Source organism: Terrapene carolina, unplaced genomic scaffold (assembly GCF_002925995.2).
Source record: "Terrapene carolina triunguis isolate 2854851 unplaced genomic scaffold, T_m_triunguis-2.0 Scaffold62, whole genome shotgun sequence".
Taxonomy (NCBI): domain Eukaryota; kingdom Metazoa; phylum Chordata; order Testudines; family Emydidae; genus Terrapene; species Terrapene triunguis.
The window spans coordinates 39,457,795-39,471,911 of NW_020664413.1; the positions used below are offsets into that span (position 1 = coordinate 39,457,795).

Consider the following 14,117-nt stretch of genomic DNA (forward strand, 5'->3'; position numbering starts at 1 on the left):
CCATGTGTGCTGCCCTTGCTGCGCCTCCAGGTACCTCCCCCGAAGCCCCCATTGGCCGCGGTTCTCTGTTCCCGGCCAATGGGAGCTGCAGGGGGCGGTGCCTGGAAGCAAGAGCAACGCACAGAGCCCTCTGCCCCCCCCGCCCGGGGGCCGGCTGCTTCTGGAGAGCGGCATAGGGCCCGCAGTGCCACAGGGGGGCAGTCCCGCGGGCTGGATCCAAAGCCCTGAGGGGCCAGATCCAGCCCATGGGCCGTAGTTTGCCCACCCGTTTTAATCCATTCACATTTGGGAAGTTACCGGCACAACTCTAGCCCTTATACATTTTAAGTAAATTACAATTCCAGTTTGCAGACAGTAAAGGAATTGGTCCCCTCACTTGCTTGATAAAGCTTCCCATTTCTCAGAAGCAAGTGGATTTTTTTTTTTTTTTTTTTTTTTTTTTTTGAGGCCTGTACTACACACCACGGTTGACAACAGCCATACCAACAACACTTTGTTTCCAAAGTTATAAAACCATGAGGATCCAGTGGTCAGTAATGAGCATTCACGGATACTGTGATATAACTTATTCTTATATCTTACACCCCTTTCCTAGTTCCTCCCAAGTAGTCCAGGAAAGTTACACCTTCTTAAATAAACATTAATCCTTGTTTCTGTTGGCAGCCTTTTTACCTGTGTCCCACCTGAAAAGGCCAACAAAAGACACCCAGCAATTAGCTAGTACTATTTAATGTGCTAGCCAGAAAGGAGTGCTGAGAGAAGCTGAATTAGTACCAAATATGATAGATTAAAATCCATTTGCACATTTCACATTTGAGATAAAGCAGAATTAGTTTTGCAAGAAGTCTACGAATTACATGAATCCCATCTCTTTAGCCTCAAGGGCAGAGCAGACAACTAGCTGTTTGCTAGGCTATCCCTTTGGTTAGGGAGAGCAAACATTATAATATAGGTCAATTAGTATCTCTAAAAGGGACTTCTTCTAACAACAACAAGAACCAATCCAGAAGGCAGGAGATTGCAAATGTAGGCTGAAAGCTCCCATTTGTGAGGATCTACCTTCAAAGTAGTATTTGGAGAAATAAAGATACAGAGGAGGAAAAAGTGGGAGCCCCAACCTGATTGCTCAATAGCATTGATTATAATAGTAAAAGACTTCAAAATATGCAAAGGGCATTTCATAAGGGATAGTGACAACCTCCTGCTCAGAGAGGCTGACTCAGGGGAGGGAGATGTCTGATTTTATGAACAGACTAGCACCTTCAAGGTCAAAAGGATCAGACTATTGCTGAGGGGGGGGTGAGGCAATATAAAAAAATAGGACTTTCTGGCTCTAAATGAACACACACCTATAAGACTCATTGTTCAGCTATTTACCTCACAGCACTTAGTTAAACACTTCATTTTCTGTTTACAGCTCAATAACTCAGCATACTTAGCATTACTCACAGTACTTATGTAATTTGTAGAGTTTAAAGGGCAAGTTATAAGTACTCTGTTATGCTTTATTTCTATATTTTAATCATTGAAGCCAGAAACCATCTGGATTTGCTAAGTCAACATATTATTAGACTGCAAAACCTTTAGAGATTCTTAGTTTACCTGTCCCAGTTGAATACTGAAAATACCACAGGCCAGTCTAACAATCATAGAATATCAGGGTTGGAAGGGACCTCAGGAGGTCATCTAGTTCAACCCCCTGCTCAAAGCAGAACCAATCCCCAGACAGATTTTTACCCCAGTTCCCTAAATGGCCCTCTCAAGGATTGAACTCACAACCCTGGGTTTAGCAGGCCAATGCTCAAACCACTGAGCTATCCCTCCCCCACTATTTGCTTTCCTGCATCTGCAGTAGAGGCTGCCGATAACACTGCATCAAAGAACATATTCTTACTTGATTTGCAAGCATTTTAATTGTACGTACTATTAGTTCTTCCATATTCATGGAACTTGTATTTTTTAGGGCTTGTTGAAGAGGGAAGAGAGAAATAGGTACAGTGAGAGAGAGAGAGAGAGAGAGAGAGAGAGAGAGAGAGAGAGAGAGATTCCACAATCTCCGTTGGAAGCCTATTCCTGAGTTAGCTACCCTTATAGTTAGAATATTTTCCTAATATCTAACGTAAATCTTCCCTGCTGCAGATTAAGCCAACTACTTCTTGTTCTACCTGCTGTGGACATAGTGATCAATTGTTCTCCATAATAGACAGCCCTTAACATATTTGAAGACTTACCAGGTTCCCTCTCAATCTTCTTTTCTCACGAACATGCCCAGTTTTTTTAGCCTTTCCTCACAGGTTAGATTTTCTTAACCTTTTCTCATTTTTGTTGCTTTGCTCTGGACTCTCCAGTTTGTTCAGCCCTAAAATGTAGTGTCTAGAATTGGACACAGTACTCCAGCTGAGGCCTCACAGTGCCAAGTAGAGTGGGACAATTGCCTTCCATGTCTTACACTCTTGTTAATATACCCCAGAGATATCAGCCTTTTTAGCAAATACATCACATTGTCATATTCAATTTGTGATCCACTAAAACCCACAGATGCTTTTCAGCCGTACTACCACCTAGCCAGTTTTTCCCTGTTTTATAGTCGTGCATTTGATTTTTCCTTCCTAAGTGAATTACTTTGCACTTGACCTTTATTGAATTTCATTTTGTTTATTTTAGACCAATTCTCCAATTTGTCAAAGTCATTTTGAATTCTAATGCTGTCATCCAAAGTGCTTGCAACTCCTCCCAGCTAGGTGTCATCCACAAATTTCATAAGCACACTCCCTACTCCATTATCAAAGTTACTAATGACAATATTGAATAGTTCTAGACCCAGGACTGACCCTGTGAGACCTCATTAGATATGTCCTCCCAATTTGACAGCAAACCATTGATAGCTATTCTTTGAGTATGGTCTTTCAACCAGTTGTGCACCCACCTTACAGTAATTTCATCTAGACCACATTTCCCTAATTTGCACATGAGAATGTCATGTGGGACTATTCCAAAAGCCTTACTAAAAATCAAGATACACCTCTACCTCGATATAATGCTGTCCTCGGGAGCCAAAAAAAAATCTTATAGGTTATGCGTTATAGGTGAAACTGCATTATATCGAACTTGCTTTGATCCGCCAGAGTGCGCAGCCCCGTCCCCCTGGAGCGCTGCTTTACCGCGTTATATCCGAATTCGTGTTATATCGGGTAGCGTTATAGCGGGGTAGAGGTGTATATACACAAACACACACTTCCAACACATTACTTGCTCTAGATGCCCAAGTCTGACATTCTGTCAGACAGATTCTCCAATTGTGTGCATGCTTGCAAACTGCTCTGTTAAACTCTTGAACCTATTGATATGAAGAATATCTTTTCCTGTGCAAGAAACGTAGACATTTGGTTTCACTGGCTTTTAAGTAAATAGTGGCAAGATGGATTTCATTTTTTAATTTCAAGCTTATTGTAGAGCACTTCAAGGTATCATAAAAAGGCTCTATGAAAATGTAAGTAGTTACCATTAACTTAAAAACACATACATTACACTTATGTTTGATTTTTTTTAAACTTATTGTTAAAAGAAAGCAACATCTACTGTTATTATAAATGAAGGTTTAGGTGGCAAAAATCAGTATGTTTGCATGGTGCATTTGGAAGCACTTTGTATCTAGTCAGCTTCACTGTTTCTTCTGTACAGTCTGTCACTTTTTCCTGTTTGTGTGGGTCTTTCATACAAAAGCAAGGGAGAGAAAAACATTTGAAAAATAGGAAAATATGGTTATAAAAATTAAAAAAATAATATGGAAATTCACAGGTAGCTTTTGATTAATTTTTAAAACTGACCAGAGCTCATGTTGAAGGGGTCCTTTTAAGTAGTTGCTATTGTAAAGTGCAGACATGCCAACTGCAGGTGGGAGAGGGATAGCTCAGTGGTTTGAGCATTGGCCTCCCAGGGTTGTGAGTTCAATCCTTGAGGGGGCCGGTTAAGGATTTGGGGCAAAAATCTGTCTGGAGATTGGTCCTGCTTTGAGCAGGGGGTTGGACTAGATGACCTCCTGAGGTCCCTTCCAACCCTGACATTCTATGAACTCCTTTTTTTTTTAAATTAAAAAAAAAAACTTCAGCTGTAAGTGCATGGTTTTTAAATTGTGCTCTTTACCTTTTAAATGCTATTTAAATGGCCACAGTTTTTCCTGTTAATTTTAACAACACATTACAGGTCACTATAAGTAAACACACACACACACACACACACACACAATTATTTGTACAATCCAGTTTTCCAGGTATGTTTGGGCTGTGATACACAGTAAATAGTTTTGTAAGTGACTAAATGCACATTAGCAAACAAGCAACAAAAACTACAAAAAGCCTGCCTACCAAAAGTGGAGGAGAAGGAGTGGGCTATGTTTTTATATTGTTGAAATTTAAAAACAGGGATGCAATAACAAAAAAATAAACAGAATAAAAGTTGTATTCTTGAAAGAAATCATTTCGGTTTTTTTTTTTAGATCCCTAATAGAAAAGAGAAGAGATTTCTTGTTACACTTGATGCTGAAGGCACAGAAAAAGTCCCAAGAAGCTCAGATTTGAAATATATGGTCACTCAGTACCATGAGCCATGCAAAATCTGATGTACGTACAAAGTGACATTTCCCCCACAGAACATATGACAATGCATGCTTGATGATCACATATTAGAACTGAGTCCAAAAGATGCAACTTTCCTCCATCACTTGCTAAGAAATCAAGATGCCAGCATGCAAACAAGTAGATACCCCTCTACCCCGATATAACACGAATTCGGATATAACGCGGTAAAGCAGTGCTCCGGGGGGGCGGGGCTGCGCGCTCCGGCGGATCAAAGCAAGTTCGATATAACACGGTAAGATTTTTTGGCTCCCGAGGACAGCATTATATTGGGGTAGAGGTGTAGTTAAATTCTGATTTGAGCAGATTTAAATCTTCTTGAACTAACTCCACAATAGATGGAAACATACACATTAGATCAGGGGTCGGCAACCTTTCAGAAGTGGTGTGAGGAGTCTTCATTTATTCACTCTAATTTAAGGTTTTGCATGCCAGTTATACATTTGAACGTTTTTAGAAGGTCTCTTTCTATAAGTCTATAATAAATAACTAAACTATTGTTGTATGTAAAGTAAATAAGTTTTTTAAAATGTTTAAGAAGCTTCATTTAAAATTAAATTAAAATGCAGAGTCCCCCAGACCAGTGGCCAGGACCCGGGCAGCGTGAGTGCCACTGAAAATCAGCTAGCATGCCGCCTTCGGCACATGTGCCATAGGTTGCCTACCCCTGCATTAGATGGTTTCCTTATGTTAGGTCAAGAGCTAGAGCCAAGAAGGTACAAGGCAACTCATCTATTGCAGCTCCTGAAATGTTATATAAATGTACAATTAAGTTGCAACATCAGGGTTTAAAAGTTTGGGGAGACTCGAATAGCCTGGATTGGAAATCAGCATTTTTGCCAGGGGAGTGGTAAATCCTTAATTAGCCACTCATAAGAAGAATTTTATTCTATATTGCAATTTCTGGAAACACTAAACAGTTTTGAAACAAAAAGAAAACTAATGTTATAAATGATGAGTCTTTAAAGCCACCTATAACTTTGTGACAACAGTGCAACAAACACCACAACTACAGGACAGCGACATCTTATTTCAGTCAAGTCTTCTAGAATTGTGCGCGAAGGTTGGTGGGATGTCAGATCTTTGTGGGAGTTTTGTACTGCAATGTATACCGTTTTACATCTCTTACATACACAGTAAATATTTCTAGTTTTAGGACACTTTTGCAAGTTTTCACACAGAGCTAACAATTTTGATTATTTAAAAAAAATATTTAAGGGGCGTTTATTGCTCACAACTGTCATCAGATTGATACCTCTGGAGAATTAAGTACTCTCTTTATGTACAGAAGGAATACAGCACAAGCAGCAGCAACACCACAGAATTCCTCAGACTGCCCTGCTAATGTGCCTCCACACAGATTTAGAGGGCTCACTTACGTCCATGACATGTTAGTCCAGTCTATTTATTTCTTGGTTTCTCTGCAGATACTGCCACCATGGATGTGGACATCAGTCCACTGAAAACCAAACTAAGATCACCAGCTCATTATATGTAGACCACCGAATAGCTAACAGATGATAGCAACTTCTTGTCCCCATATACCTGGGGTAGATGCAAAGTGACAAATTGCAGCTGAAAGACTCTGTATCCTATTCTCTATTCCCAGCAGGGTGGATAAAAATCAATGATTTTTTTATTTAAATTGGATTTTTTTGATAAAATACTTTTTGAGGAAAAAAACCTATCTAAAGATAGTTTTAATTACAATACATTATAGCTCAAAGATATCTGATCATGGAATAGGGATTATATAGGGTTACCATACGTCTGGTTTTTCCCCAGACATGTCCGGCTTTTTGGTAATCAAACCCCCGTCCGGGGGAACTGCCAAAAAGCCGAACATGTCCAGGAAAAATACTGGCCGGGCACTTCCCCTCCCGGGCTCCAGCTGCTCTGCTCCGGCGGCACAGGGTCCGGAGGCAAGGGGGCTGCCCGAAGCCGGAGCGCTCGGGCAGCTCGGCTCTTAAACAGAGCCGAAGAGTCAGGGGAGGAGCACAGCAGCCGGAGCCCGGGAGGGGAAGTGCCCGGCCAGGGGCGCAGGGTCCGGAGGCATGGGGGCTGCCCGAAGCCCGAGCACTACCGGCTTCACGGTTTGCCGGGCAGCCTCCAGACCCTGCGTCCCCGGCTGGGCGCTTCCCCTCCTGGGCTCCAGCTGCGCTGGGGAAGCGCCGGCCAGGGGCGCAGGGTCTGGAGGCTGCCCGGCAAACCGTGAAGCCGGTAGCGCTCGGGCAGCCCTTTTCGTGTGGCTGGGAGGGAGGAGGGGGCGTTAGGGCGGGGACTTTGGGGAAGGGGCGGGGAATGGGCAGAGTTGGGGCGGGGGAAGGGGCAGAGTTGGGGCGGGGCCGGGGGTGGGAAAGGGGCAGGGCCAGGGCCCGGGCCCGTGGAGTGTCCTCTTTTTTTATTTTTTAAATATGGTAACCCTAGATTATAAATTCTATAGTATGAGACAACATATTCATGTAATGTTTAAGAAAAGATTTGTAAATGACTTCTAATAGTTCATGGATTAGGGACCCAATCTTATGGGGTTCCAGGGGCTTCTGTATAGATTATTTAGGTTAATCTTTCTATCTACCCAATGGGACTCAGTGCTCACTCTAGAAGATACCATTAGAGATGCTTAGTTTTGCAGGTCTCAAACTGTGGATTTGTGTCTCCAGAGATAACATGCTTGTTAACAACAAAAATATTAATTAATTAAAATAAATAAAGGTGAGAAATAACAGACCTTAATCCTATTGTCCCTCTGCAAATTTGTGTACACAAAGTCAATCCCTCACCTCTCTCTAAAGTGCAAAGTTTCAAAAAGTTCAATGAATAGAAGATTGCTGGGGGCAGAATAGATCTGGACAAGGAGAAGAAGTCTGGAGATAAATGTGAGAAAGGAGGGACAGGCAGTAGAAACAAAAGTGAAACTGTTTGAGCAGCATATTCCAGAAGGCTTGAGGTCTTTCTGAGTGTAGCCTTCATTGATTTGAGATCCACCACACCATTCTCTCACTAGAAGGGAAAACCTATAATGGCAGCAGGCTGTAAAAGAGACCCAGCTTGGGAATATTTTAATGAAGTTCCTCTACCTGTGGGTAAGACAGGCATGCGTTCAAAATGCAAACAGTGTAACAAAGAAATGCAAGGCCTGGTTGCCTGAATGAAACAACATCATGAGAAGTGTTCCTTCTCAGGAGGAAGCTGCGTTGAAGATGATGAAAGGAACATATCTGAACATGCAGTATCTTCAGGTTGGTAAATTTTTTTATTTCATACTTCTTTCTGCCTGTCTTCCTTCTCGACTATTCTTGAATTCTCATGTTTGAGCAAAAAATATAGTTGTTACTCTATGGTACTATCATTTTAGATGCAGGTGTGATAAAAAATAAATAGCTGAAATAGGCAGATTTTCCTTTTATGATTTCACCTTTAAAGTAGTGCTGAGTGTCAGTGAACGCAATGAGACATACTAAATGAGTAGTATGGTGATAATTAAATAGCTGCATTGACTTATTTTGTTTAGGAGAATCCATCCTCAGCATACAGGATTCTGAAGACTATCCACCTTCAAGATCACCATCATTTTCTATAGTTTCACAGTTCTCTGCAAATGGTAGTGTTTCAGTCACATCATGTATGTCACATAGCCACAGTATATCACCTGTAGCAAAAAGAAAAAAAAATCTCCGTCATCCAGAAACAACCATACATAAGCTTGTGATAAGAACCAGCAGATTACAAAAAGAGGTAATTGATGAAAAAATTGCCTGTTTTTTTATGAAACAAACTCCTTTCCGTATGATTGAGATCCCACACTTCATTAACATGGTTCAGTCATTAAGACCAGGATACAGTCCACCCAACAGAGCAGATGTCGCAGGCAAATTGCTGGATAAAGTGTATGAAAGAGAAATTGAGCAGTGTGCAAAAGGTCTTGAGGGTGAAATTGTTAACCTGAGCCTTGATGGGTGGAGCAATGTCCACAATGATCCTGGTGTATGTGCTTGTGTGACAACAGAAGAAGGGAATGTCTTCAGAAACAATTGGTACATCAGGAAATGCACACACAGCAGAACTCTTACAAGAAGTAGCAGTAAAAGCTATAACAAACTTTGAAAAAAATTCAAATGTCTAGTACACAGCTTGGTCACAGACAATGCTGCAAATGTATCCAAGATGAGAAGAAATTTAGAAGAGAGTCCCAAGCTAATAACGTACGGTTGCAGTGCTCATTTGATGCACTTCCTAGCCAAAAACTTCAGTGTTCCAGAAATAAAGGCTAATGTTGTTGAAATTGCAAAATATTTCCATAACAACCATTTTGCAGCAGCTGCTCTGAAAAAAGTGGGAGGAACCAAACTAACTCTCCCACAAGACGTGCGATGGAACTCAGTAATGGACTGTTTTGAGCACTATATCAAGAACTGGCCTAATCTGATGACAGTTTGTGAACAAAATCATGAAAAAATAGATGGCATTGTCACAGCCAAAGTTCTCAACATTGGGCTTAAGAGAAATGTTGAACACATGCTGAGTACCCTGAAGCCTATTTCTGTAGCCTTGAACAAAATGCAGGGAAATAGCTGTTTTATTGCTGACACTGTTGAAATCCAGAAGGAACTGAGTGAGATCTTAAAAAGAGAAATATGCAATGACTGAGTTAAATTACAAGCATTAAAAAAACAAATGGGACAAGCACCATCTCCAGCTCATGTTCTTGCAAATATTCTCAATACTCGAGTACCAGGGTCAAACCTTAACTGCTGAAGAGGAGGAGCTGGCTATGACATGGACATCCAGCAATCATCCCTCCATAATGCCAACTATAATAAAACTTCAGAGCTAAGGGTGAACCAGTCAAGAAATATATGTTTGCTGATGATGTTTTAAAGAAAGTCACACCAGTGAACTGGTGGAAGTCACTTAAGCACTTGGATTCAGAGACTGTTGAAGTGATAATCTCACTTTTAACAGCAGTAGTTTCTTCTGCTGGTGTAGAAAGAATAGTTTCTTCCTTTGGACTAATTCATTCCAAATTAAGAAATCGTTTGGGACCTGAAAAAGCAGGAAAGCTTGTTTTTCTTTTCCAGATTATGAACAAACAGGAAAATGAAGGTGAAGACGACTGAGTTAGCTGCAGAAGCCAATATTTTAAGTTTCTCATGTTGACCTGGCTGACACAGTCGATTTAATTTTTGTTTTTTTATAAAAAATATTTCATTTAACTATTTTAGTTAAAAACAAACCTGATTTTAAAAAACTTGAAATGTTTAACTAAATTCAAAAATCCATATGCTTGTTTTGTTAAAATATCATATGCTTGCTGTTGAAAAAAAAAATCCAGAATACATAATGTTGATGTTTTAGTTAAATAAAACAATTTAAATGCCTGTCTGGTGATGTTCTCCTTCGAATACAGCATGGCAAGAAAATTCTCCCAATATTAATGATTAACCTGTTGAACTGGAGATAGTTCACCTCTCAATGACTTCATAAATATCTGCTTCAATTACCTTTGGTAAATGAAATAACCAAGCAATCATTCATTTTCTGATATAGCTGTAAAACTAATCTGAAAAGTTTTCAAAATAAATCACTTTAAAACTGTACAGTGTGTACCTTCTAAAAATGAAACCTACATCTATCTCTGAGTTTTGAAGAATATGTATTAAGGTTATAACCAACAAGAATGCACTATGTAGAAATCCATGATTAAATCGAGTCTTCCTGACTAGTGATCTAAATCAATTTGATTTAAATCAAATTGATTTAAATCAAATCCACCCTGATTCCCAGAGCCATCCAGTCAACACATCTGAAGTCATAAGAATGTCTGTACAAGTAAACGTATGTTTGTTCGTTGACAGCTGTTTTATACAACTTAAGATTTCAGTTCAGCAGAATGTAAAACAGCTCTAATTTAGAAGCACAAGACTGTAATCACAGCATATAGTAAATGCCTAGGACAAGGAAAAATAATGTTTAACACAGAAGTTAACAAAAACAAGAAAGCATAAGTAGTTTCTTACCTATAGGATATCCCAGTGCAAAGTCATTGCTTTGTGTAGCAAAAATAGGGAACAGTCCTGCTTTGCTAAATCGACTTTCAGGACTGGCTACCAATAATGTTAAAATACAGACTAAGAAAAATACAGAAGCTTTGGCAACCAGGATGCTGCAAAGGAAGGACCAGTTCACATTGGAAAAATTAAGTACCACCATGTTTTTGAATAGTAAAGCTGGAAGTGCAAAACAGGAGACAAAATTTCCCAGTCCTTTGGCCTGACTTGATGTGATGATGTTGGCTCTTCCGGCTATATATCCACAGAGGATGATGCCGAAGCATTGTAGCAGGGCTGGGAAAAGCCTGCTTATTGACATGGAAGGAGAACGGCTGGTAACATTGAATTGGTAGTCCAAATGGCTGGGCAGGGAATGCGACATATTGGCTGAAGAGGAGAGGTTCTTTGTGGTAAAGTCTGAGAAAGTATCCATCTTCTCTCACTGCTTGTTTTAAATGTGGAGTATGCGATGTTCTGATCTGTAAAAATAAAAGAGAACGGAACAGTGTTATTCAACTTCTGAGTGGGCGTGTGTCTCACTGATTATTTTAAAATGCACTTCCAAATCCCTTCCACAAGTACTTCTATCTGTCACCCTGCCAGATAATGGCAGCTACTGAGAGAGAGAGAGAAACAAAACTGATAAAATAGAAAACTGTAAAATCATTTGGGTGGATCCCAAATACGTTCTTCCCTCCTTAGCTATTTCTCTCTTCTGCTGGTAGTGGCAAGTACACACAACTCACCAATAGCACAGCTGTACGATTAGTACAAATACTAAAATCCACTTGGGTTTCAACTTTAATTCTCGTATATACGTCAAGTGAAACGTTAAAGCTAAATGTAACTCGTGAGCTGAAACAATGAAAATCTGTTGGCATGGAAAGGGATGTGACTTGAGGATTTTCTGCTGTAGTCTGTGGAATCTAAAATTTATTTAAAATAAATAAAGGCACTTTCAGCTCTTCTGGTTTAAAGAAAAATAAATCACTAAACTATCACAAAGTAAAGCTAAGGCATTTGTCTTGTTGGGCCAGGTCTGAAAACTAGTTTCACCTAACACGGCCATATCAGCCAGCGTACACAACATTTTTTTTTAAAACAAACTTTTAAATAAATTATGTTTCATGTACACCAACTGGCAGCACCATTTTAGCTGAAATGATATTTAAGAGCTTTCTTTAAGAAACTGTTTCCTAACATCATGAAAAGTGAATGTGAGCAGGGCCAGAAAGATGGAAGTTCCATATATACCAGGGGTCGGCAACCTTTCAGAAGTGGTGTGCCGAGTCTTCATTTATTCACTCTAATTTAAGGTTTCGCGTGCCAGTAATACATTTTAACGTTTTTAGAAGGTCTCTTTCTATAAGTCTATAATGTATAACTAAACTATTGTTGTATGTAAAGTAAATAAGGTTTTTAAAATGTTTAAGAAGCTTCATTTAAAGTTAAATTAAAATGCAGAGCCCCCCGGACTGGTGGCCAGGATCCCGGCAGTGTGGTGTCTTATGCAGCATCATCAGAGATGGGTGGAGGAGAATCTTTTATATAAATATGGTTGTATAACAATAAAAATTGACCGAGGAACTTGGGAGCAGGTGTGGGATCTGAAACGGCTTGTAACTCCTCATTCGAAATAGTTTAGATTTCAGATTTGACAGGAGGATATCATGCATGGGGAAAGCTCACTGTTTGTTTGTTTTGGTTTTTTTTTTAAGCAGACTCCCTCCCCCATCTACATTATAACTATAATTTAGTAATGAGACCCTGTGACAGGGTCTCATTGTCAGTCTCTCTCTGTTCGTTGCTGGAGGCATTGGAGCCCTGACTGCCACTGAAAATCAGCTCGCGTGCCGCCTTTGGCACGTGTGCTATAGGTTGCCTACCTCTGATATATACTAAAACTCTAATCAAGCCAGGAGAGCCTGTTACAACACCATTAGAAGCTGTAGAGTAAAAAGAAGCTCACTGTTACAATCCATGCAGTTAGGTCTCATATATGTTACAACTTGTAACGAGGCTAGGGGAGAAAGGTGCCGTATTTGGGTCTGTCACAGGTGGGACTGTTCAGTAGCAACCCAGTTTGGGGCCAAGTGTGGTACTGCAGGTGCCCCCTGGCTTAGTCCACAAGTTTTGGCTGCCTGCTTGCAGGAGGGTAGTCTGTGCCATAAGCTTGACTTCAGTATCTAAACAGTTAAATAAAAATAAACTCAGAATTTGGCTGTCGGCACCTTTAAATAAGTGAACCTCAAAGACAAGCACTTACTTGCAATGCTTGAAAGCAAGACCCTGAGGTTCTGGGCTAGCAGAGCTCCTCGTCTGTCCCAGTCTCATCCAGAAGCGCTGCCCTGAGAAAAAAGGGGCAAGTCTTTTTAACTGGCCTGCTGGCTCCTGATTGGTCAAAGTCTTCTCCTAGCCATTCTAGGCCTCTGGAGGACTGTGTCTTGTTAGTAGCCTGGTCTGGTCATTGAACAGGGGATGTCAGGGCTCCAATGCCTCCAGCAACCAACAGAGAAAGACTGACAATGAGACCTGTCACAGGGTCTCATTACTAAATTATAGTTATAATGTAGATGGGGGAGGGAGTCTGCTTAAAAAAAAAACAACAAAACAAAACACAAAACAAAACAAAAAACAGTGAGCTTTCCCCATGCATGATATCCTCCTATCAAATCTGAAATCTAAACTATTTTGAATGAGGAGTTACAAGCCGTTTCAGATCCCACACCTGCTCCCAAGTTCCTCGGTCAATTTTTATTGTTATACAACCATATTTATATAAAAGATTCTCCTCCACCCATCTCTGATGATGCTGCATAAGACACCAATCCAAATGGGCAAATGACTGACTCTGCTGAGGAAACAGTTTAACTGACTCAACACAGAGTGCTGTCAAATGCAGAGTGAACAATCTGATTCAGTTTAATCTTATTTGGTTACACCGTTGCTTCTGAATGGTGGGTAGTAATATTTTCAGACAAAATTGTGATTTTTAAGTTGATGTACTTCTTTCATGAGATGTCAAATGCCCCATCTGTGAACCATCTGATTGCTGACTACATGACCAGAAAAACATGTGGGTGTATTATGACAGGTTTCAGAGTAGCAGCCGTGTTAGTCTGTATCCGCAAAAAGAACAGGAGTACTTGTGGCACCTTAGAGACTAACAAATTTATTAGAGCATAAGCTTTCGTGGGCTACAACCCACTTCTTCGGATGCATATAGAGTGAAACATTGAGGAGATATATATACACACTTACAGAGAGCATGAACAGGTGGGAGTTGTCTTAACAACTCTGAGAGGCCAATTAAGTAAGAGAAAAAAAACTTTTGAAGTGATAATCAAGATATCAAACTGTCTGTACTGGGCTATCTTGATTATCACTTCAAAAGTTTTTTTTCTCTTACTTAATTGGCCTCTCAGAGTTG

At 40.3% G+C, this 14,117-nt stretch overlaps 1 protein-coding gene across 1 annotated transcript in view; it reads right to left on the reverse strand.

Moving 5' to 3' along the window:
* GPR155 (G protein-coupled receptor 155) overlaps positions 1 to 14,117 on the reverse strand; it is a 56,880-nt gene that overhangs the window by 32,773 nt on the left and 9,990 nt on the right. Inside the window, exon 2 of the mRNA XM_024212487.1 lies at positions 10,655 to 11,166. Within this exon, the coding sequence (XP_024068255.1) occupies positions 10,655 to 11,120 (466 nt within the window). The 5' untranslated portion in view covers positions 11,121 to 11,166. The remainder of the gene's footprint in view (positions 1 to 10,654; positions 11,167 to 14,117) is intronic.